We start from the raw sequence: 26,690 nt of genomic DNA, 5'->3' as shown, positions 1-26,690 counted from the left end.
ATTTAAGATTCTTCAATTCAAAATAAGATCGCTCAATATTAAATGCTTTGAATTAGAAAAGATACAATTTCAACTCCTTTCTACAAAAATTCTCCATTAAAAAAAAAATTGTAGTCTGAAATTTTTCAATTTAGAACGCTCTTATTTACAAATAATAGAGTTTTAATTCCTTTGAATTTTCAAAATTGCATTTGGAAAATATTTCCTTTTTGATCATTTTGAACTTGTTCTATTTTCGAAATTTTCTTGTTATCTTAAATCATTGAAATTCGATATTCTTATACGTAAAATAAAATTGCTTCATTCTCTAAGCTTTAAATTAGAAATGCTAAAATGTCAAATTTTTTCTAATAAAATTTCCCAACTTTCAAAATTCACTCTGAAAGTGTACAATTTGGAACGCTTTCAATTAGAAATAATAGCATTTGGCAGCATGAGAGTGGGGTCATACGACCGTCATATAACCGGCAAAACAACTAGAAAAAAGTAACTACTAGCGCCGCCATACGGCCGTTTTCAAAACACATGGGCCATATTTTCAACTCTTGGTTTGCAGGAGGCTGTGGTGAATATTGTCGAGGAAAAGAGATTAAAGTCGAAGATAAGAAAATAAAGGGCCTCTTGTTTCAACAAAGTAAAACGAATTGAGGAATGAAGTGAAAAAAATAAATTAAGATTAGGGACTTTCTCATTCATTGGCATAAATAATTACCTAAAATTAACTGAGGCAAATTAGAGAAGCAATGCATGAGAAAGGGACAAGGCTTAAAAATAAAAGTTTTCAGGATATTAAAAAACTTCCATATTGTCCACATCGCCAATATCGAGAACATCGTCGTAATCAATTTCCTGTCTTCCGGTTGACAAGAAATCGTTCACTTGTTCCGTGTGATCAGGATCGTCCGTAACTGGACTCGGTGGAGGATTTGACACGGTTCTCTCAGAATCCAAGGGAGGAGTTCGGTCCATGCCTTCACCTCGTCTCAATCTCGCCTCTTCCGCAATTTGTCGCGTTGACAGTTCCGCTCTTGTGAGCAAGGCTGGCAAATCTTTGTCAGATCCGTCTGAAAAGGACAAGTAGAATTTAGAAAATAGACAAAAAAATCTGTCCAACTTTCTTTGATTTCAATCGTTTTTGAAATACTTCGTTAAACAGGGTAACCGTTTTAATCGAAGAAAAAAATTCCCAGTTCGCAAACATTTTTCACGGTCAATGAAATTTAAAAAATCGAACTCTGAAGTCAAAAAATGTACACGTATGAAATGGAAGGTACTAACACTTTTCAATTGAAATCTTTTTAATGAAATGCGGATAAACTGCAAAATTGAGAATTTTTATAAATTATAGAGTTCAAAGATTCAGCTTAAATTCCAAAAATATAAATCCACGTTAATATTTTCACTACTCTAAATTAAATAATCAAGCAATGAACTTTACAAATCTTTAAAATAATATTTTTTCAAGTAATATTAAACTAGACAAATTAAAAATTAAATTTTTTTTTTGAATTAACAATTTTTTTAATTAGAAGTTAACTTATTTTCATTTTAAATAGTTTAAGTATTTCAAATCATTTACACGAAGTTTGTGACCCGAAAAATTGGGGCTATTCGTAACTAAATTTTGTTGCAAATACCCACAGCCAAATAAAAAAAGCAGATTTTTGCAGATTTCAACCAAAAAATTTAGAAACTTTTTAAGAATTGTGAAATGCTTAAAAAGAATAAAAAAAATTTCTTAAGATTCCTAAGAAAATTGAAAATGATTTTCCATTTTGAAAAATTATTGTAACGTAAAATTTAAAAAGATGTTAACGATTTTTTTTTTAATTTGGAGGATTTTCCAAAAGTTGTAGGAAAATTCAGTTAATTTTAAAATGCATTTAGAAGTTCTAAACAAAAATGTTAACAAACTTCTTTTCAATTACTTGAAGATATTTCAAGTTTTTAATTAATTTTGAATCTTTTCGAAACTATAAAATATCTCTTGAAATTACTCAAATTTTGTTTACAACAAAAATAATGTACCTTACAAATTGAACATTTTTTAAACAGAACGATTCAAATTGTAACATTAAAAGTTGAAAAACTCTTCGAAATTCTACAGATTCAAAGGTTTCTATGTTAAACAATTCAGTTTCAAATTGTTTACTTTCACATATATTTGTGTTCAATTTACTCATCTTAAATGAACCGTCTAAATTTTTAATGGCTAAGAAAACTAATAAAAATAATATATTAATAAATGTATTTATTCAATTTGATATAAAAAATAATATGAAAGAATAACTAAAACTTTTTTGTTTAGAACTTTATTTATTTTGTTTAAAAATGTACATTTTCGGTAAAAAAATATGTTTTTGGTTTAAAATTTATTTATTCCAGTTAAAGATTGATCATTTTAGTTGAAAATTCATCACTTTGATTGCATTTTTTTTAAACTGGAAATTTAATTATTCACATTTTTTGTTGAAAACTGATTTTTTTTAGTTCAAAATTCAACTTTTTCGTTAAAAAATCATTTATTTTGTTTAAAAATTTACATTTTCGGCAAAAACAATGTATCTTATTGGTTGAAAATTCACTTACTCCAGTTAAAAATACATAATTTTAGTTGCAAATTGATCACATTGTTTGAAAATTTGACTTTTTTTTGTAGAAATGTTATTTTTATTTAACTGGAAATTTAATTATTTTATTTTTGGTTAAATATTGATCTTTTTTAGTTGAAAATTCAACTATTTCATTGAAAATTTATGTATTTTTTTTTTAATGAAAGTTTTTGGACAAAAAATAATCTTTATGTTTGAAAATTAATCTTCTTGTTTAAAAATTAATCTTTTCGCTTTAAAATTCATCTACTCCAGTTGAAGATTTATCAGTTTACTTGAAAGTTCATCACTTTGATTGCATTTTTTTGCACAATTAATTTTCTTTAAACAAGACATTTAATTATTACATTTTTTGTTGAAATTTTTGTTTAGTTCAAAATTCAACTAAATTGTTAAAAATTTGCCTTTTTTAGTTGAAAATTCAACTTTTTCGTTAAAAAACCATTTATTTTATTTAAAAATTTACATTGTCAATAAATAATTGTATCTTTTTGGTTTAAAATTCATTTATTCCAGTTGAAGATTCACCATTTTAGTTGAACATTTATCACATTGTTTGAAAATTTGACTTTTTGTAGAAATTTTATTTTTATTTAACTGGAAATTTAATTATTTCATTTTTGGTTAAAAAGTGATATTTTTTAGTTGAAAATTCAACTATTTCATTGAAAATTTATGTATCTTTTTTTAAATGAACGTTTTTGGTCAAAAATTAATCTTTTTGTTATCTAATTATAGAATTCCAAGATTCAGATTAAATTCCAAAAATATAAATCCACGTTAACATTTTCAATACTGTAAATTGAAGAATCAAGCAATATACTTTAAAAATTTTCAAAATAATATTTTTTCAAGTTAATTTTAAGCTAGACAAATTAAAAAATTAAAAATAATTTTTTTTAATTAACAATTTTTTAAAATTCAAAGTTTAATTATTGTAATTTTAAATAGTTTAAGCATCATTCAAAAACTTAAAAAATTGATTTAAAAAAATTGAGAAATCTAGGAGTGGTTATATATTTTTCCAAATTTAAAATCATTGTTGAAATTTTTTCGAAACGTTTAAATATATTTTTAAATGAATTGAATTTTTCCTACAACTTTTAGAAAATCCTGCAAATTAAACAAAATTCTTAAAATTTGAATTTATAAATAACAATAGGAACACTTATTATTTGTAGAAAAAATTAGAGTAATCTTAAGAGATATTTGGAATTTTAAAAAATATCAAAATTATATTTAGAACTTGAAATGATTTCAACCAAAAAATTTAGAAACTTATTAAGAATTGTGAAAGGCTTAAAAAAATAAAAACATTTTCTTAAGATTCCTAGGAAAATTGAGAATGATTTTTCATTTTCAAAAATTATTGTAACAGAAAATTTAAAAAGATTTTCAGAGATTTCCAAAATGATCAAAACAGAACCTGGAAGATTTTAAGGATTTTTTTTAATTGCATGATTTTAAACATTTTTTAAACAGAACGATTCAAATTGTAACGTTAAAAGTTGAAAAGCTCTTCGAAATACTACAGATTCAAAGCTTTCTGTGTAAAACAATTCAATTTCAAATTGTTTACTTTTACATGTATTTGTGTTCAATTTACTCGTCTTAAATGAACAGTGAAATTTGTAATGGCTAAGAAAACTAATAAAAATAATATATTAATAAATTTATTTATTCAATTTAATATAAAAAATAATATAAAGGAAGACCTAAAACTTGGAGTTAAAAATATTTTATTAAAGAATAATTAAAATTGTTTTTTAAAAATAAAATTATCGGAATAAATGATATTACATTAATCTCAATTCGGATTAAAGCTTTCGAATTCAAATAGTTACAATCTGGAAATTCACAAATTTTGAACGGATTTAGAATCGTTTTGTCAAATCAATTATTGCTCAGTTTTTTTTTATACTTTAATTATTTACAAAATTGCTGAAATCAAACTTGGGCAAATTTTTCTTCTGGAAATTCGTAAAATTCCCGGCCAAGGAATGAAAAGTGTAATAGTTGATATTCCAGAAAACAAATATTTTAATTTTCATATCAAAGATTTAAATTTTCTATCAAAATAATTAAATTTTCATCCCAAAAAATACGAGTTTATAACCAAATGAATAAATTTTCAACTCAAAAAGATTAATTTTAAACTAAAAATGAAAGAGTTACATTTTCAGAAAAAAAATTTTAATTAAAAAAAACGAAATTTCAAGAAAATAGTTAAATTTTCGAACCAAAATATAAGTTTTCTAGCTGAAAAAACACAAATTTCTAATAAAATACATGAATTTTCATCTAAAAAAGATGCATTTTCAATTGAATGCATTTTCAATTGGAGACGGGTTTTTAAGACGATAAATGAACTTTCAACTAAAAATGATACATTTTTAAGCAACAATGGAATAGTTAAATTTTTAGTTTAAAAAAATTAATTTTTAACTTTAAAAAATAAGTTTTCATTCAAATAGGTAGATTCTAAACCAAAGAAATAGAGTTTTATTCAAATACTTGAATTTTTAACTAAAAAGATGAATTTTCTAACTAAAAATACAAATTTTCAACAGAAAAAAACGTGAATATTCAACTTGAATTTTCAAAGAAAAAGACCAATTTTCAAAAAAGAAGATTTATTTTAAATAAAATGATTGATTTTTTTAACCAAAAACACGATTTTTCAACAAAAGATATGATTTTTTAAAGAAATAGTTGAATATTTAACTAAAAAAGAGAACTTTTTAATCAAATGCCGCTGGACCGGGAAACCTGGAAAACCGGGAATTTTATGAGGCCGGGAAAAACCGGGAAATGAATTAAACTGTTTCAATTCAAAAAAAGTCTTAGTCAATAAAAAAATACAAAAGTCCGATTGAAATTTTATAAACTATTTTTAATTAAAAAATAATTTCATAATAATGTATTTGTAATTAAAGGCTTTCAGTAAATTTTAAATATTGTTCCAATCTCAAATATTCCATTTTTAATCTTTCAAGTTTATTAATTAAAGAAAAGAATAATTATTTAAAATGTAGCAATATTTGACTCTTTATTTATGAAGAATGAATTGAAGCCAAATATTAAAAATTAAACAATTGGAAACTGAATTGTTTGACATAGAAAGCCTTGAATTGTTAAAATTTCGGAGAGCTTTTAAACCTTGAACATTACAATTTTCATTGTTAGTTTTAAAAAAATGTTTAATTTGTAAGTGAAATTGTTGAATTTTGGTGTTTAAATAGCAATTGAACACTCATTATTTGTGGTAAAAATTTAAGTAATTTCAAGAGGTATTTACAAGTTTTCAAAAGATTCAAAATTAATTCAAAACTTGAATTCAATACGAAATGTAGATTTTTCCAGATTTAAAAAAAAGAAACTGTTCAATAATTGTAAAAGGCTTTAAAAGAATATTAAAAAAAGATATTAAAACATTTCGAAAATTGTTAAAAGAGAAACTAGAAGATTTTAAGATTTTTTTTTTTTAATTTTCAGGAGTTTCTAAAAATTGAAGGAAAAATTCTATTCATTTCAAAAGATATTTAGAAGTTCTTAAAAAAATTCACAAATAATTATAAAGCTGAATAAATTTAAAACAACTTCTAGATTTCTCAAGAAACTGAAATAAAATTTGGACGCTTTTCAAGGATGTTTAAACTACTTAAAAGGAAAATAATTTAACTTCTAACTTAAGAAGTGTTCAGTTTAAGCAATTTTAACCGTTCAATTTTTAATGTTTCTAGCTTAAAATTGTTTGAAATAATTTTGAAAATTTTAAAGTTCATTGATTCTTTAATTTAGAACATTTAAAACGATAACGCGGATTTATATTTTTAGAATTGAATCTGAATATTTAAACTCATTAATTTTCAAATATTAAAAGTTCTTGCAGTTTATCTGAATTTCATTTAAAAAATTTCAATTGAAAAGTGTTAGTACCTGCCATTTTTTAGATGTAAATTATTGAGCAATTGAATACAACATTTTTGAACAAAAAAAAAACTTTTAAACTTCAATTTCAAAGGTTTAAAATTCCAGAGTTCCGTTTTGAGTGCTTTAATTTGTAGCTTATTTTTTAAATTGCAAATGGAAGAATGTTAAGCTTTAGAGTTCGATTTTTTTTATTTTACTGGCCGTGAAAAATGTTTGCGAACCGAGAAAACCCGGGAAAATGACCGGGTATTTTTTTCTTCGATTAAAACGGCCAACCTGAGTGAATTTATTTTATCGTCAGAAATTTTACAACATTTTTAGAATAAAAAATTTGTCCAACTTTGATTTCAACCGTTTTTTAAATAATTTGTTAAATTGTGATCTTTTCCAATTCTGATATTATTCAGTTTATAATGCTTAAATTAAAAATCTTTCACTTTAAAAACTTTCCATTTTATATTTTTAATTTTTAAGCGTACATTTTAATTTAAAGAATTTGAAAGTTCAGTTTTAAAGACTGAAAAGTGTTAAAATGTAGATGCGTTTAAAATCAAAAAATTTTGATTTACAAAAAATATTTTTAGTTGATCAAATGTGAATATAAATTAATTAATGATTCTTGAAATTGAACTGTACTTTAAGATTTAAAAAGTAAATAATCAATAATTATAAATTAAAGATTCAAAACTAAACCTTGAACTTTACAATTTTAATTGTTCTACTTAAAAAAATTAATTTGCAAGTCAAATTTTTGAATTTTAATACATAAATAACAATTGAACACCTACTATTCGTATATAAAATTTAAGTAATTTGAAGAAATATTTAGAAGTTTTGAAAAAATTCAAAATTAATTAAAATTTGTAAATGATTTCAAATAATTTAAACGAATTGTCTACGTGTAACGAAAAAATTCGCCTATTCGTACCAAAATTTCGGTGCAAATAGTGCATGGTATAAAACTGAAAAGCTTTATTTTATTTCGAAAAATTAATTTTTAGAGAATATTAAAAAATATTTACAAAATTATCCGAAATGAATGTGGCAGATTTTAAGGAAATTTTTTCAATTTGGCAGCATATAAAAAAAAATTTTAGGGAAAATTCGAATCATTTTGAAAGATGTTTAGAATTTCTGAAAAAATTGTTTTAAAAAATGTCAAACAACATGCAAACGTTTCAAAATTTTGAAAGAAAATTTTGAAGCATTTGAAGGATTTTTAAATTATTTAAAATAGAAATAAATTTTAATTTAAAAAGTGTTTAGTTTGTAAAAAAAATGGAGTAGCTCAATTTTTAATTATCTAGCTTAATATTGCATTGAAAATGATAACTTGGATTCATATTTTTCGAACCGAATCTGAATCTTTGAACTTAATATATAGAAGTTAAAAAAATTTAAATTGGCAGTTTAATTAAATTTAATTTCAAATTATTCAGTTAAAAAGTGTTAGCAGTTTCCTTTTTATACGTGTAAATTATTGAGCATTTGAATACAAAAGTTTTGAATCAAACAACTTCTCAACTTCAGTTTTAAAAGCTTAAAAGTCAATTTGCAATGCTTAAATTTAACCGGGAATTTTTTTATTTAATTAAAACGGCCACCCTGAAGAACTAAAGACACTATTTTAAAAAATTGGTTCCAAGAGTGAGGGATTTTAAATGAAAATAGTAGCAGATCAGAGAATTTCTGTAAAAAATAACTGTAAAATGTAATCAGGGCTGCCAAAAAGTCACTATTAGTCACTTTTTAAAAATATTTCAGGATATTTTTGAAGGTTCCGAGATATTTTTAATAGATTTCAATAATCTGAAGGGATTTTTAATAATTTAGGGTATTTTGAAAAATTCTATGAAATTTTTAAGAGCTTTTAAAAGTTTCAAGGAATTTCAAAAGAGTTTTTTTTTTCAAATTTATTATTTTTATATATTTGAATGTATTTCAAAGCGCTTGAAATATTTTAGGATAAATAATTTTCTAGAATTTCAGAAGATATGGAACTATTTGAGAGGTTTTAAAAATCTTTAACAGATTCAGGGTAAAAGAAATAAAATAAAAAATTAGAAATTAAATTAAAATTTAAAGCTGCCAAATTTAGAATTTTTAACTTTTATAAACTGTAGAGTTCAAAGATTCAGATTCAGTTCCAAAAATATAAATCCACGTCATCATTTTCAATGCTCTTACTTAAAAAATCAATCAATGAACTTTAAAATTGGTAAAATTATATTATTTTCAGGAATTTTTAACTAGCAACATTAAACATTGGAAGATTGAAGTTTTTTAAACTGAACATTTCCTAAATTATTTTCATTCTAAATAGTTTAAACATCCATGAAAAGTTTAAAAATTTTATTTCAAAATCTTGAAGTTCTTTTAAATTATTTCAAATTTAAAACTGTTTTTGAAAATTTTTTCAGAACTTCTAAATATTTTTCAAGATAAATTTAATTTTTCCTACAATTTTCAAGAAAAACCTGGAATTTTTTTTAATGTCCTTAAAATTTTATGTATAAATAATAAATGAGCACTTATTATTTGTAGAAGAAATATGAGCAATTTTAAAAGATATTAAGAAGTGTTGAAAATATTCGCAATTAATTTAAAACTTGAATTGATTGCCGAATTTAACGCAAAATTTAGATTTTTTCAGATTTCAAACAATAAATTTAGAAGCTTTACAAAGATTGTGAAAGGCTTCAAAAGAATAAAAACATTTTCTCAGGATTCCTAGGAAAATTGAAAATGATTTTTCATTTTGAAAAATTATTTTAAAAGAATATTTAAAAAGGTTTTAAAAGATGTACAAAATTGTCAGAAAAGAATCTGGAAGATTTTGAGAAAAATTTTTTAAATCCTAAAATTACTCAAATTTTTTCTACAAATAATAAGTGTTCAATTCTTATTTATAAATCAAAATTCCACAAATTTCACTTAAAAATTAAACATTTTTGGTAAAAATCTGGAAAATCTTAAATTTAGAACGAATTTAAAATTAGTTTGTGAAATCAATTATTGTTCAATTTTTAATACATAAAAGCACAGATACATTTTAAAAAAATATTTATTTCTATTTATAGTTCATAAGATAAAAACGTATTTTATTAATTGTTCAATTCTTCAAGACAGCATTTTAAAATTCATTCAATTAAAAATGTAAGCTTAAAGATAAAAATCTTGAATGGAAATTTTTTAAGTACAAGATTTTCAAATTATGCATTATAAATAGAATAATAGCAAAATTCAAAAAATAAATCCACTGTCTTTTCCCGGTCACAAAAAATTACAAGGAATTTAATAAGGTTTCCGAAAGTTTCAAAGTTTTCTAGGATTTTTGAAAATATCATCATATAATTTCATGGGATTTTAGAATATTTTAGTGGATTTTAAAGAATTTATTCAAGAGAAGTGACGTGTTTCGTAGGGTTTCAAAGATTTCAAGAGATTTAAAAATATTCTTTTTTCAATTCATTTGGAATTTGCCGTGAATTCTTATTAATTCTTTTGAAATCTAAATTCACTCAATTATACTCAATTGAATGGATTTCTCAAATTTTTTGCATAATTAATCTTGAAGTCTTTAAATTCTTTTTAAATTTTCTAAGCTCATTTCAAAATTTATTTAATGCAACTGATTTTCTCATATTTTTAAATGGTTTTCAATTCACTCGATTGTTTTTTAAATTCATTTCGATTTTTTCTGAATTTCATCCAATTATTCTCTTTTCCCTTAAATTCCTCTGAATTCACTCAGATTTTACAGAAATAAATGGATTTAAACAAAAATTTCCAAACAATTAAAATTTTTTTAATCGAACTGAATTTAATTGTTTTTAATTCTTTGGAATTCGCTTGGATTTTTTTTGATTTACTTGAATTAAGTTCTTCTAAACAATGTTTTTCAATTTATTTGAATTATTTTGAATTTAATTTGAATTGTTTTACATTCATTAATCACTTCCTGTATTAGAAATTAGTAGCATTTTAAAGATGTTAAGAGATATTAATTTTTTTTAATTAACCCATAATTCTTCTAAATTCACCCAATTCTATTTAATTGAATGATTTTTTTATTCTTAGACATTTCATCAAATTCTGTGAGTTCCTTTGAATTTTTCGAAGCTCGTTTCAAACTTACTGAATTTAATTAATTTTTTTTCATATTTTTAAACTGTTATTATTTTTTTTTTAATTTACCTTGAAGTTTCAAAAAACAAGTAGCAGTTGACATTTAAACCAAAAAGATGAATTTTCAACAATTTCTTTGAATTTATTTGTTGTATTTGTATTTATTATTATTTATTATATTTATTATTTATTATGTGTATATTTAAAAAAAATCACTGTCGACCAAAAATATTAATTGTTAACAAAACAAGAGATATTTTCTACCAAGTAGTTTAGTTTTGAACAAAGAAAGAAAATTTTATACTAAAAATGCCAATTTTCAACAAAGGATATTAATTCTCAACAAAGTAGATGAATTTTCTACTACAAATGTTAATTTTTAACAAAAAATGGAATATTTATATTTTTAGTTAAAATCACCGGTTTAAAAAAAAGGAGTATTATTAACAAAATTGTACATTTATCAAACAAAGAGATGAATTTTTGACAGCATACTTGAATTCTCAAATAAAAAAGATTCATTTTCAACAACAAAAAAATTAAGTTTCTATCAAAAAGTACAAATTATAAATTAAATACATATATTTTTTTTACAGAAAAGTTCAATTTTCAACTAAGAACATTAATCGTCTGCCAGAAAATATGAATTTTCAAGAAATAATTCAATTTCGGTTGAAATTTTTGATAAAAAACCCCGAATTTTCAACAAATTGCAGAAATTTTGAACTAAGTAGTAGACATTTTAAACTAAAAAGGATACATTTTTAACCAAAAATGATATGTAATTTTAATTGAGGAGAATTAATTTTTAAAAAAAATTATTTTGTTTGTTAAATTTTATACGAAATTGTGGAATTTTCATGTCAAAAAGGCTATTTTTCTGTAAACAGTTGAACTTTCAAAGCGAGAATATAAATTAAAAAAGAAAATTAATTTAAAAGCAATAAATTTCTTTTTTAATAAAATAATTAACTTTTCAGTTAAACAAAAAACAACAATTTTATTTAAAAAACGAACTTTCATATCGAATTATAAATCTTTAACAAAAACAAAAAGAAAATTTTTCAACTTTTAATCAAGGAGTTGAATTTTTACTCTAGACAGATTAATTTTCAAAAGAAAAAGAAAATAGTTGATATTTAAAAAAAAGGATTTTAATTTAAAATAAAAAACGCGTAGATTTTACGAACAAAAATAAATTTTTAACAAAATACTTCAACCTTTTTTAAATATATTTTCTCTCAGAAGTGATGTGTTCTAAACTTTTATTAATTTTCCTAACATTTTTAGAATTTTATTCCATATTTGAAAAATATATTATCTAAAATTCATGCTTTTTTCGCTTATTGTGTTAGTTGAAAAAATTAAAATTCTTTTTTTTAACTGAAAATTTGAAATTTTCATTTTTGTTGAAAATTTATCGGTTTTAGTATTTTATTATAAATTCGAATTTTTTGTTAGAAAATTAATATTCTTGACTGAAAGTTAATTTTTTTATTAAAAATTCATCATTAATCATCATATCATCATTTCGTTGAAAATTTATCTTTTTTAATTAATAATTTAAATATTTTGTTGAAAAATAGTCTTTTTTTAGTTAGTCTTTTTTTTAGTTAGTCTTTTTTCATGTTTTATTTTCTTCCCCTCTAGAAGGAAAAATCTTTCTTGGATGAAAATTCATTTCTTTTGGTACAACTTTGATTCTTTTTAATTAAAAGTGCAAGTTTTGATTGAAATTTTAATTATTTAGTCAAAAGCTCTTCTTCTTAGTTGAAAATTAAATTTCCTAATTGAAAATTTAAATACTCTATTTTAGTTGAAAATGAATCGTTTTCAGTTGAACAAGAAACTATTGAATTTTACATTGAAAACTAATTTTTTTTCTTTAATATTGAACACTTTTGTTGAAAATTTATTTTTATAACTGCAGAATTAAACAAATATAAAATTTTTGGTTGAAATTGATCGTTTTTAGTATTAAATTTAACCATTTGATTTTGAATTCAGAGTCCTGTAGAAAATTCGACTTTTAAGCTTAAAAATTTACAAAGGTCTTGTTAAAAATTCATATTTTAGGTTCATTTTAAATTAATTTTGTTTAGCGAAATATCAACTATCATGTTATTTTTTGTTAATAATTACTCTTTTTTATTTAAAATTCAACTACTCGGGTCAAAGCTGAATTTCTTTGTTGAAAATTACTTTATTTTTTTGTTAAAGATTCATAATTTTAATTAAAAACTCAAATATTTGGTCTTCTTGGCTTGAAAATTCATCTGCATAGATTAAAAATCAATTAATTAATTAAAAATTAATTAAATGTTCGTCTTTTTGGCTTGAAAATTCCACTGTTTAATTAAAAGTTCATCCATTTTGTTAAAAATTCTTCTCGTTTGCTTTAAAATTCAAATATTTGGTTCAAAATTATCTTTCTCTTTGAAACCAAATTTTTTTCGTGTTTCAAACCCAACGGAGTTTTAAAAAAATTGACTTGTTAGCTTCAAAACTCAACTCTTTTGTTAAAACTTGGTCGTTTTTGTTTCAATTCACCTGTTTTTCATTTTAAAATTAAAATCCATTTTGGCAAAAATAACAACTATCATATTTTTGGTTGAGAAATTGTTTTTTTAATAAAAAATTCACCTTTTTATTAGAAAAATCCGCTTTGGTTGAAAGGGCAACTGTTTTTGACTGAAGCTTAATATTTTTTCTTTAAAATCTATAAAATTCAAAACGTTTTATAATGAATTAAATAAGCTGCATACAAATTAATTTTGTTTGAAAGAATTTATGCCCTTATTCCTTAATTTTCGTGAAAATTCACCCTATTTCCCAGTTTTGAGATCACTTTGGACTGTAAAGTTCGTTAAAATTTTATGTTAATTAAAGTATAAAATCCATAAAACATAAAAAAAAACTTACTTTCAAGAAGTCGCAATTTTTCCTTAGCCTTTCGTCTCCTTTCCGAAGCCTCAGATTTTTTCTTTTGAACCGCACTTTCTTTCTTATCGACGTAAAAAATTTCTCGGATTTTCTCCTGAGGAAGGTGATCGTCATTTTTCACTAGATAAAGATAAACTCCTCCAGCTGTTCGTCTACGCGATCCGTTCATAATCAGCATGCCCCCTTCCTCCTCAATTTTTTTTGTCTTGTGAAAGAAGTCGATCGCCTTTTGCTTTCCCAAAATGTCCACGACTTTCTCTGTGAAAATAAACATTTTTTTTTTGAAAACCCAGAAAAGTGTAATTTCAGGGTTGGTACAGAACTACGATTTTGAAATTCCATCACTTTTACAAGTTTTCCAGGTGTACATTTGAAATAATTTCGAGTCAACTTTTTGAAAAATGTATTCACTTATAAAGTGTTATAATTTTGTACAAAAAATACAAAGTTCTTAAGAAACTTTTTGATACAATACAACAACAAAAGGCAATCTTAGTTTTTAAATGTTTTTTGTAGAAAAGTACGCGAATTTATTAAAATATTTACCTTTGTATGAAATTTTAAGAAATATTTAAATTATTTAACTTTATAAAAAAAAATATCTAAATTTAATATAAAATCTTTTCACGAATTTAAAAAAATTACAAATTTTACAATTTTCTACAAAAGAAATAGGAAAATCTACAACCTTATACTAAACGTTAAGTTTTTAATATTTTTCAATTGGTTTTTATAGAAAATGATGAATTTCTACAAAAATAACGAAAATTAACGATTTTCGAAATCTAGTTGTACTTTTTCATATTTTTTCTTATGAAATAAAAAATTTCTGCACATAAATATTAATAAACGCAATTCCTAAAGATTAAATAAAATTTACGACTTGTCTAATAAGCCTAAGTTGAAAGAAAAATTTCAATTTTATAAAAAGATATTGCAAAAAATGTCAAATTTCGATGTTTTCGAAAAATTGAAATATCTTTGGAAATAATGAACATTTTGAAAAGTTCCTGAACAAAATTTAAAAAAAAGTGTAAATACAAGATTTAAAATAAGGATTATTTATTATATTTTAATCAATTTTATGATTATTTATAAGGGTCATATTGCTTAAATTTTTTAAATCATGTAAATACAATCAATATTTGAAATTTTGCTACTTTTTTCAACCAGGTTGGACCCCTAGGGTAGAATCGGATTTTTTCTTATAGTTTTCTAAAAAAAAATTACTCCCATTCCAAACTGTATTAAAAGTTCGTATACATTTTCGTAAAATACAGATATTTTTTGAATTATTAAATTCTAAACAATTATCAATAAAATAATATTATTTAATTTTAAAAACTATAAAACAAATATATATTTCCGATATAAAAATCAAAATAATCTAAAATCGCTACAAAGTTGTGAAACTTCATTGAAATGTAATAATTTTTTTAAATTGGAAATAGCATTAACTTCAGGACAAAAATCCTAAGTAACGAATAATAATTTATTTTAAAAAATACCAATTTCAGATAAATCTTTGATAAATTAAAAATACCAATTTCCGGTGCAAAACGTTAACTTGTTAACAAATTATAGATTTTTATTTAGTGTTTTACATCAGAATTGGGGATTTTAAGCAAAAATTATTAGATTTCAAATAAAATTGACAATTTTGAATAATTTTAGATTATATACGTCTTTTTTACTCGGAATTTTTATTTAAAATAAAAAATTATTAGTTTTCAACAAAGATGTACAATATTTCAACAGCTCTATTTTACCGAAAATTTGTATTTTTAAACAAAAATAATTAAGAGTTAAATCCAACGACTTTTGTTTAAAAAGTTTTTAAAAATTTACAATCTTGAACAATTTTACATAGCGATAAAGTTTTTCGCCAGAAATAAAAATTTGTATTAACCAGTTATTAGATTTGAAAGAAGATTTACAATTTTTAAACAAATTTAGGTTACAATGTCGCGTTAAATAAAAAATTAGTATTAAAAACAACAATTTTAATCCTTTGAAATTCGTTTAAATCCCTTTTGAATGATTGAAATCAATAAAAAAATGCATTGGAATCTTGAAAAATATCCTACAATCTTTTTAATCCTCTGTATATCCTCCAAATTACAGAAATCTATTTAAAATTCCTTTGAATATTTTGAACTACTGTAAAATATTTCAAATAATTTCAAATATTCTAAAATCACTTGAAACTTGTTAAAGATCTTGGAAACTCCTTGGAATCTTTAAAAATACCCTAAAATATTTTTAATTATTTTAAATTCATTCAGATTATGTAAATATGCCGAAATTTAATAATAATCGTTTAAAATAGCCTAAAATATTTCAAATCCTCATAAATTAAATTATTTTTTGAAAATTCCTTGGTATCTTTAAAAATTCCGTAAAATGTTTTAAAACGTTTTAAAAATATATTTTAACAATTTTAGGTTATGTTAACGTGTTTCACTGAAAATCGGTTCTATTGGAAAAAAATGATTATATTTCATAGAAGATAGACAATTCTGGATACTTTTTTTTATTTTAGAGTTTTTGCCGAAAATTTGTATTTTTTTTTATTTTAATTACTAGATTTTAGATTGGGTTTTCAATTTTTGTAAAATTTTAGGTTATGTTAGTGCTTTTCATCAAAAATTGATATTTTTTATAAAAATATAGACGTAGAAAAATATTTACAACATTTTAACGATATGTTATATTTGCTTTTTTTAACCGAAAATAGATTATATTAAACCAGGATAATTAGATTTTCAAAATAAAATTTACAATATTTTAATATAAAGTTAAAATATCAATTTTCATTTATTAAAAAAACTATTGTTCTTATTTTTCTTTTAGATTATTTTACGTCATATATATTACAAAATACAATTTTTTTAAATCTCAAATTTCTATTTTAATTCAAAAATTGCGTGAGAAACCGAAAATCGATTTTTTTCAATTTATTTTATTTTGTTCGCTCACTCAATTATAATCTTATTATTCCTATTAATAAAAAAAAATCAATTCGCAAATTTTAAATTCGCCGTGAAGAACTAAAACTTTGAATTTTTCAAAATTCTAAGATTTTTCGACGTCTTGCAGATATTTTAAAAACTTTGTTGCTCGTGCATTTATTTTTATTAGTATTACGTTATTGATGAAAATTATTATACAGTTGTTAAAAAACGTCCGAAAAATAAATTAGTAAACACCAAAAAATGCAAGCTGCCCTTAGGAAAAAATATTATAGGAAAATCAGTATAGGCCTATTGCGAATGGTGGTCGACCATTTCGCCACCTGGCCCCGAAAACTGGAACTAGAAAAAGTAGGTACAATTTTAAAGGTGTATTTTAATTTTTGCATCAAAGTGTTTTGATGATTGGTTTTTGAAGTATAAATCAATAATTGAATGCTAAAAACAAATCTTCATGAAAAATAAATAGTTTTAGATTAAATTTTCATCTTGTACAGTGAAAAAAACGCATTTTTGAGCTTTAGAGTTCGACTGATTCTCGTGAAAATTCAAGAATTTGGTATAAAGTTAAACTATTTGATAGAAAATTATATACTTTTTTTATATTGTAAATAATGTAGAAACGAAAAAATATAAATAAAAAATTAATCGAATCAAATTTGGATTAACATCGCGGTCATTGTTCAAAGTATTTAATTGCAAATTGAGATAATTTGTTAAAAGTTCGTCTTTTTTGGTAGAAACTAAATCTTTTTGGTTAAAATTCAATTATTTTGTAGAAAATTCATTGTTTTGGCTCAAAAATTAAAAAATCTGGTGACAAATGTTTGTATTTTGTTGAAAATTCATCGTTTTTGGTATAAAATCGATTTTTTAAAATTAAATCTGAATATTCTTCATTTTAAATTGAAATTATTCTTTTTTTAAATATCAACTATTACACTTATCGTTGAAAATTCAAGTTTTTAGGTTAAAAATTGAACTTCTTGGTTGAAAGAGGAACTACTTACAAATTTAATTCCTTCGCTGAAGATTTATAATTTTAGTTAAAAATTATTGTTGATCAAAGTGTCAATGTATGTAGCGACGAATTTTATACAGATTATGCAAAGAATTCGAATAATATATGATTGCAATTGAAATAAATATTCTAACCTAATTGTTCGATCCGACTTTTAAATAGTAAATATTTCATGTATAAATTAGTAAAAATTTACATTGAGTTCATTTTTACTTCAAAACAAATCGATTTAAGTTTATAATCTTTTGATAGTTACAATAAATAGTATAAAAATTGTTTTTGTTTTTTTAGAAATATATTTCAGTCAAAAAATGTGTTTTTCACCGTATAATATGTGAATTTGATCTAAAAGCCTTTGTTTCTGATAAGGACTTACTTTTAGTATCTAACAAATACTTTAAATGCCACACGAAAAATCGTTAAAACACTTTTGTGAACAATTTAAAACGCATCTTTAAAATCGTACCCATTCTTTCTAGTTCGCATTTTTGTCACCAGGTGGCACATCGCAGTTTAACGATTCCCAATAATGATTTTTCTTTTGAAATGGTTAAAAATCTTTCAAATCTGGTGTAATTTACCTTTTTTGAAATCTTTTAAATTCTTGAAAAATTATAAAATCTTTAATAATTCTTTGCAATATTTTTTAGATCTTTTGTATCAATTTAAATTCATAAAAATATTTTGAAATCGTTTACAATCTTTGAAACTTGATATACTGCACCCTTTTTAAAATATTAAACCTACTTGAAATCTTTTGAAAGTTTTATCAATTTTGTGAAATCTTGTCTACTGGCCTTTTTCAAATCCTTGAAATCCTGTTTAGCTCTTCGAAATCTGTGAATTATTTTTGAAATGTTCAAAATCCTTTTAAATATTATAAAAACTTTGAAAAATTTAGAATTATTGTAAGCTGAATATAAAAAAATGTATACTTTAACATTCTATATTAGGAGTGAAGAAATTAAAAACTTTAAGAATTATTCACAATATTACAGTATGTTCTATGCAATCTATCAAATAATTAGCATAGTCTACAAAAAGTGCCCTGAAATCATTTTAATTATTATTCAATAAAAAAAACTGTTTTAAAAGCAACAAAAAATTCCAACTCAAGTTGCTCCCGAAAAATTCAACGTTATTTCCAGGTTTAAAAAAGATTCAAGGTGAATTCGAGGTTTTCATGATTGCTGGACACCCTGTTTACGGACCTTAACTGAAATAGGGTACAATAGGGGAAATAGGTACCTATTTGTGAGGCCTGAAAACATTTTCAAATTCTCGAAAAACTGGTAAACTCAAAAAATTTACCAAGAAAACACTTAAATCGTTTTACTTCTAAAAAATTAGGAATCTCAGGTCTGATTTGATGATATTTAACTTACTTATCAGAATATCCTTCTTCTCGTAAAGTTTTGCGGCAATATCAGCAGCAATTTCAGCATCAGACGATTCCGGAGTGATGCTTAAACCTGACATCGCTCGTGATGAGCCTTTGTGATCATCATCGCCAGCCTCTTCATTATCGGCTCTTCTCTTTCCTAATCTCAGTTTAACATTGCGCCTGTCGGAAAAATTTCTTTTGTTGCTCAGTCTTTCCTCGACTTCTCTCTCCTCGTCCGAACTATTATTTTCTCGCTGTCGGAGCTCTCCCCTTTTTTTAAAAGAATAACCCAACGTGAAGTCGTAACTCTCGACACTTCGGTCTGCGTAGATACTTTTCGTGACCCCACAAGATACCAAATCTTCGGTTATCGATTCCTCCTGCACTTGCATATTCCAGATTTTAAACTTGTCGTTCCTTGTCCTGCAATTTTCCCTCGCAGCTCGAGTTGGTCTCACTTTTAATTTCGGCCTTTTCGTTTTATTACGAGCCGAGTCTGAGTCGGAGTCTGAATCACTTTCGGAAACTGAAGTCTCGTCCGATTCATCGCTGTATTTCATTTTGCCAGCTTCCTCGAAATTTGGCACTGCATGTGGTCGCTGAAGAATATTGTAAGACCCAAAGGCATCTTCGGGCTGTCCAGACAAAATGTTTGTCCATTTTTATTTTTTTATTTTACTTTCAATATTCAGGGTGGCTGCAAAACTTTATTTTCAAAACTTCCTGATTTCCCTTAATAATTTTTTATTCCCCCTCCCCCCAATTAAAAAAATTCTCAATTATTATTTTCGAAATTTATATGAAATGTTTCTTTCAGGAATTCCCTGACTTTTGCAATTCCCTGAGCCAAATTTAATAATATTTAAGATAGTTGCTGTGCCGAACTCATATTTTATTTTTTTACCTTCATTTTTTATGAAAAAAGTTTAAAAACTTACAAAAAATAATTATTTTGAAAATAGTTTTTATACGCGCATTTTTTCTGACTTTTTCTTCTTACAAATTTTAAAAAATGTTTAAATTTCAATAAATCATAGTTAATTTTTTTCGGGATAAACATTCCATATATCTCTACTGTTTCCAATTTTGAAAACAAGTAAATAATATTCAAATATAGTTTGTCCAATATAAAAATCCTATATCAAAAATTGATAGAACGAAATTATCAAAACTCTCGCACTTACAGTTTGTTCTTTTGATTTTTCTGGAATTTTTTTAGTCGAAATTTCCAAATGACGAATTTTAATTCTAAAAATTTATTTTTCAAAGAAGATTTTTTTATTTTTATTATTTTTTAATATTGGAACCAAACAACCAAACTAATTCCTAAACTTTTTCACGGGCTCCATGAGATAATAAAAATTGAAATCATGATAAACAAAAAATTACCAGTACCGAAAAATTTGAAAGAAAATGTAGATTTTTTAAGACTTGGAAGCTTTTTAATGATTTTAAAGATTTTAGGACCATGAAATTTTTTTCTTAAGATTCCAGGGAAAATTTAAATTAATTTTTTTGTTTTTTGAAAAATTAATTTGAACAAAACATTCAAAACATTTTCCTAAAATTTCAAAAAAATAAAATTTTCAAAAAAATTCGAGTAAGTTTAAGAGGTACTCAGAAGGTTTGAAAGGATACAAGAATAATTTTATTTTTTTAAAAATCTACATTTTTGAATATTTCAAACAAAAATGTAGAAGCTTTTTAAGAATTTTAAAAGGTTTCAAGGAAATAGAAAAATCAACTCAAGATCTCTAGGAATTTTTTTATAATTCTTTATTTTAGAACATGTTTTATAAAGATTTTGAAAGGTTTGAAGAGTTTAAGCATAATAAAAAAATGGCTTGAGATTTCTGATAATATTCAGTGATTCTTTAAAAACAATTAATTTTAAAAGAATATTTATGAAGGTCAGAAAAAATTATAAAAGATTTTAAAAATGGTCAGAAATGAATCTGGAAGATTTTTAAACAATTTTAGAAATAATTCGAGTCTTTTTAAAAGGTATTTAGGAAAATGTAGAATTTTACTACTTATATTTTTTCGAAAATTTCGTAAAATCCTGTAAATTAAAAAAATAAAAATTCTACGATATTTTCTATAATTTTTCAGCATATTTAAAATTTTCAAAAATCTTGTTGAACTTTTTTCCGAGAAACTTAGGATTTTTTTAAACGAATTTAACTGTTTTTTATTTTAAATCTTTTTGGATTAAAATAGCAACTATTACATTTTTTGCGGAGAATTTTTTTTTCATCATTAAAAGTTGAACTATCTTTTAAAGTTTAAAATTGGTCTTTTTTGGTAAAAAAATTAATCTTCTTAATAGAACATTTATATATTTTGTTGAGAATTCATATTTTCAGTTTCAAAAATTTAACTTTTTTGTACATAATTCGACCCCTTTGGAAAATATTTAATGTTTATCTTTTTTTTAAATACAACTGGTTGGAAATTAATCTTTTTTGGTTAAGGAATCAACTGTTTCGTTTGAAAATTTAAATATATGATTATAGATGAACCTTTTGTTGGTGAAATTTCGATTAGACATACCGTAAAATGTTTTAAATCTTTTTTAATTTTCTCAAGAATCTTAGTAAATAGTTAGTAAAATCATAGTAAAATAATTATATCTACAAACTATCGCAATCATTGTTCAAAACCTGATTTGGTTTTTTATGTTTTTTATTACTTGAAGTTGTTTTATATATTAAATCTAAATTTTTTAAAATTAAATCAACAAATAATCCATTTTAATAACAAAAACGATAGGAAACTAAATAAATAAAATAAATCAATAATTAATCAAATATAACTAAAATAATTAATATTTACCTAGGATATTTACATTTTGAACGAAAAAAGATAAATTTTCAGTTCAATAGTTGAATTTTGATATAAAATGAATTTTCCACAAAAAGGGCAAATTTTCAACAAAATAGATTAATTTTTAACCAAAAAGACCAAATGTCTGTAAATAAAATGTTGATAAAAATTTAGTTAAATTTTTAGTTAAAAAAATTAAGTTTCAACCAAAAAGATTTATTTTCTACAAAAAAAAGAGAATAAGTTTCAACGAAATACATGAATTTCCAATCCTGATATTTTAATTGTTAATGGAATTTTCAATAAAAAAAGATTAATTTACTACAAAAAAAGACAAATTTTCAAAAATATAGGAATTTACAAGTAAAAAAAACAACAAATTTTCAACAAAAAAATACAATAGTTTAATTTCCAGTTAGAGAAATGAGTTTTTAAGCAAATAAAATAAATTTTCAAAATAAACAAATTAATTTTCTCCCAAAAATATTAAATGGTTATAAAAAAAAATGTACATAAAACATTTTTAACTGAAAAGATTAATCTTCTACCAAAAAAGAATAACTTTTAACAAAATACATAAATTTTCAACAAAAAATTTAATTTTCAATGGAATTTTATCTAATAGTTTAATTTTCAACAAAAAAATGTAAATTAGTCACCGGGAAAATTCAACAATGTTTGTGAATTTTTAACCATAAAAGTGAACTTTTAACTAAAGTGATGGGCCTTCGATCAAAAAATTAATTTTTAATGAAATAGTTGATTTTTCAACCCAGAAGATAAATTCTTTACGAATTTTCAATCAAAAAGGTTAATTTTCTACCAAAAATATGAAATGTCTATACAAATTTATTTAAAAAAATTAATTTTTAATGAAAAAAAAACAACTAATTTTCAATCAATGAAATAAATTTTTAACCGAAAGAATTAATCTTCTACCAAAAAAGAATAATTTTTACGAAAATACATGCATTTTCAACTAAATATCTCAATTTTTTTTAGAAATAAATCACTGTTATTTAACTTTATATAACAATTTTTTTTTAATTCGGCACGCTCTCGAAAGAATTTCCTTATTTTCCCCTGTTTTCTAGTGTGACCCTGACCTGCGACCACCGTGAATATTATAAGAAACATTGTAAAGGATTCTTCTACGTATAATTATTTAATAATGAAAATATTTCTAAAGGGATTGGTATTTTTCAGAATTTGAGTTGAAATTATTTATACAATTCCACAAATAAAATGTTACAATCTTAAATTATTAAAGAGAAAACTACATTAGCCATCGATATTGTCAAATTCACGTAAATTAGATTAGTTTATCAGTGACTTACGAGTAAACTCAAATATTGAAAACAAAATTTCAACTTGACATTCTTGACAAGCAAAGGATTTTAATTTTCTCCAGCCACATTGGAGCACACACAACGTACAAATATTTATTTTCCTTTTTGTATAGAAGAGTAGATTATTATTTACAACTTTGCAACTAGAAAAATTCCTTTAAAAAAGTAAATACACTAAAATAACGTCAATAAAATAATGATCGCCCTGATATAATCTAGATCCTGAAACTTGTCTGTGATAAACTGTTACTCGATTTGAGTCTAAAATCTATTTGAAGACAAAGATATTTGAAGGAAAACACTCTGTTTTCTGAAAGACAATATTTGCACCAGGAACTCTCTTCAGAAAATTACGAAATTTTCATCTAACAAAGGTGAGGTTAGGTTTGGTACTGTCTAAACTGAAGCGTAAATTGCCCCCTAGTATCCAAATTTAATTCAATATACTAATAATTCCCAGATTTTCTCTCAAAAAACAATCTAAAATGTCTACTTTCAGGATAACTCTGTGCGAAATGAACAATATTCTATATTTTTCAATTGAGAGGTTAGGTTTCTGTCAAATTATTTTCGTTCACTGACCTCGTCTTCCACGACCTCTCCATCTTCCAATTCTAGAGATTCTGCCTCCATATCGTTTATTGCACTAATTTTTATTGAAGCTTTAAACTATTTTAGTTTAAGATGTACGCCGCGTTTTTAATGCAAATCGAAATACACTTGCACAAAATGACACTATGCAACTGTCTCACTACCTGCAACTGCTTACTGCACACAAATGCTGCTGGCAGCATTCTTTTGAGTCGATTAGAGCAGACTCTCGCGGAGAATAATGATACTATTTTATAAAAACCTTGGGGGGAAACAATCAAATAACTCTGGAAATCCGATAATAATCCGCTTTAATTCGATAATCAGATGCAAAGCGGTAATCCGACGTAATTCGATAATCCAATAAAGAAGTAAAAAACTTGAAACCCGGAGTCATCTACGTGTTTTTCGCGGCAATACACTTGTAATACAAATAATCTATCTACAATCCAAAAAATTGAGTTTGAATCCAACGCAATCCACTTTTAATCCCGAGTAATTCAGTTCTAAACTGGAGTACTTCAAGTAATTCGGATTTATCCCAGAGTCCTGAAGTAATGCGTTAATCCGATATACAGTTGTAATATAGTCGAATCCACAATAATTCGCATTAATCCACTATAATCCAATTTGATACATAATATCCAGATTAATTCACTTTATTCCAGATTAATCCACTACAATCCAATATAATCAAGATCAATACACTATAATTCATTGTCATCCTGAAAATTACTCCACTATAATCCACATTCATTTAATATAAATCATATTAATCCACTATAATCAAGATCAATCCAGTTTAATCTACTATAATCAAAAATAAACCACTATAATCCCGATTAATCCAATACAATCCAATATAATCTATTATAATCCAGTTTATCTACTATTATCCACATTAATCCACTATAGTCTATCTTAATCCCATATAATCTCGTTATAAGCTGGAATAATTCAACTGTAATTCAGGTAATGCGAGTCATCAACTTGTAATCTAAAAAATCGACTTGTAATCGAACGCAATCCACTTTTAATTCAGAGTAATTCAGTTTTAAATAGTTGGAATAAATCGGAGTTATCCCAGTGTCCTGAAGTATTTCGTCAATCCATCAATCCACTTGTAATATAGTTGAATCCACAATAATTTATATTAATCCACTATAATCTCCCAGTGGGCACAAAATTTGGCGACGTCTTTACGACATCGTTACGACTTCCTATGTCCATGTCGTTAATGTCTCTTTACGATATCGTAAATAAGTCGTATGATCTGACGATGTATTTACGATATCGCAAAGACACCGAAACGACATGGACATAGGATGTCGTAAAGTTGTCGTAAAGATGTCGTAACGGTGTCGTAAAGACGTCGCCAAATTTTGTGCCCACTGGGATAGTTGTATGAATAATAATCCAGATTAATCTACCGTAGTCCAGATTAATCTACTACATAATGAAGAATAATTCACTGCAATTCAGTTTAATCCATTATAGTCCACTATAATCCACATTAATTTAATATAATTCATCTTGTTCCACTGTTATCCCGTTTATCCACTATAATCGGTAATAATATGATAAAACCCATTTTAATCCATTGTAATGCAGTTTAATCCCCTATCGTCCACCTTAATTCAGATTAATCCACTGTAATCCAGTTATATCCATTATAATCTACTATAATTCACGTTAATTTAATATAATTCAGGATGATCCACTCTTATACTGTTTATCCGCTATAATCAATGATAACACAACCCCACAAAAAGAAAAAAGTATCCTGAGCAGATCACCAGGCAGGTGTATTCTTATCCCATTGGTCACAAAATTTGGCGATGTCTTTAGGACATCGTTACGACATCTTCACGACAACTTTACGACATCCTATATCCATGTCGTTAAATCGTCTTTACGATATCGTAAATATGTAGTATGGTCGGACAATGTCTTTAAGATATCGTAAAGACACTGTAACGGCATGGACATAGGATGTCATAAAGTTGTCGTAAAGATGTCGTAAAGTTGTCGTAAAGATGTCATAACTATGTCGTAAAGACGTCGTTGATTGGGGGGTTTTCCAGTTACTTTTCGAGAAAAAACATGGTTTTTTATGGTTTATAATAAAAAAAAATTGTTAAAATGTAGGGTTTTAAACTGGTTTTCCTTTTACGCATGCACACGCTTCTCTTCGAATGCTCGATGTAAAGGGTTTCTGCGACGTTTTTGTTCCGATTTTTTTTTCTCTTTTTATCATCCAGCAGTAGTCTGCCAACATATTTACATCGTATCGTCCTTGGAATCAACGGTCGAATTCTTTTAGGTCTTGGTGAAACCTCTCTCCTTGTTATTCACTGAAATCACTATCATTTTCGAGAAATCGATCAATATGCGAATCAAGGAAATCGAGTTTTAAGCTAAGAAGACAGTTTTTTCATGCGTTGCGACAGTTTCCTGACTTCGGATTCGGATTCAACGACGAAAAATACATAAGAATACACCTGTCTGGTGATCTGCTCAGGATACTTTTTCCTTTTTGTGGGCCTGTGTCATTCAATAAAGTCCATTTTAATCCATTATAATCCAGATTAATCCACTATTATCCACAATAGCCCACAGTAATTCAGATTAATCCACTATAATCCAGTTGAATACAAAATAATCAAGAATAATCCACTATAATCTAGTTTAGTACATTATAATCCACTATAATCCAGTTTAATCCACTCTTATACCAGAGAGAAATAGAGAGTCACAATGCATTAGAAATATCAGTTGATAGAAACATGGCGCCCCCTACTCGCCCGTATACCCGTGATGGTCATTTGATTAACACTTCGTCGGCCATCTTCCAGTAAAATACCAACAATCTCAATTCTAAATCTCAGCCTGAGTTAAAGCCGATATCAGGTTGTGTACGTGCGATATACC

The 26,690-nt window shown here is 24.6% G+C and overlaps 1 protein-coding gene across 1 annotated transcript; it reads right to left on the bottom strand.

Annotated features, from left to right (window-relative positions):
• Positions 1-281: 281 nt before the first annotated feature.
• LOC117172660 (phosphorylated adapter RNA export protein) lies at positions 282-23,954 on the bottom strand. The gene is made up of 4 exons (XM_033360783.1): positions 23,751-23,954; positions 18,995-19,628; positions 13,596-13,874; positions 282-1,064 (listed from the first exon to the last, which is right to left on the bottom strand). The coding sequence occupies exons 1-4, from the start codon at positions 23,799-23,801 to the stop codon at positions 790-792; spliced, it is 1,239 nt and encodes a 412-aa protein (XP_033216674.1). The 5' UTR covers positions 23,802-23,954; the 3' UTR covers positions 282-789.
• Positions 23,955-26,690: the final 2,736 nt, after the last annotated feature.

Source organism: Belonocnema kinseyi, chromosome 5 (genome assembly GCF_010883055.1).
Source record: "Belonocnema kinseyi isolate 2016_QV_RU_SX_M_011 chromosome 5, B_treatae_v1, whole genome shotgun sequence".
NCBI classification, from domain to species: domain Eukaryota; kingdom Metazoa; phylum Arthropoda; class Insecta; order Hymenoptera; family Cynipidae; genus Belonocnema; species Belonocnema kinseyi.
Note: the sequence above shows the minus strand (reverse complement) of the source record. Positions and strands in the feature narration are given on the sequence as shown.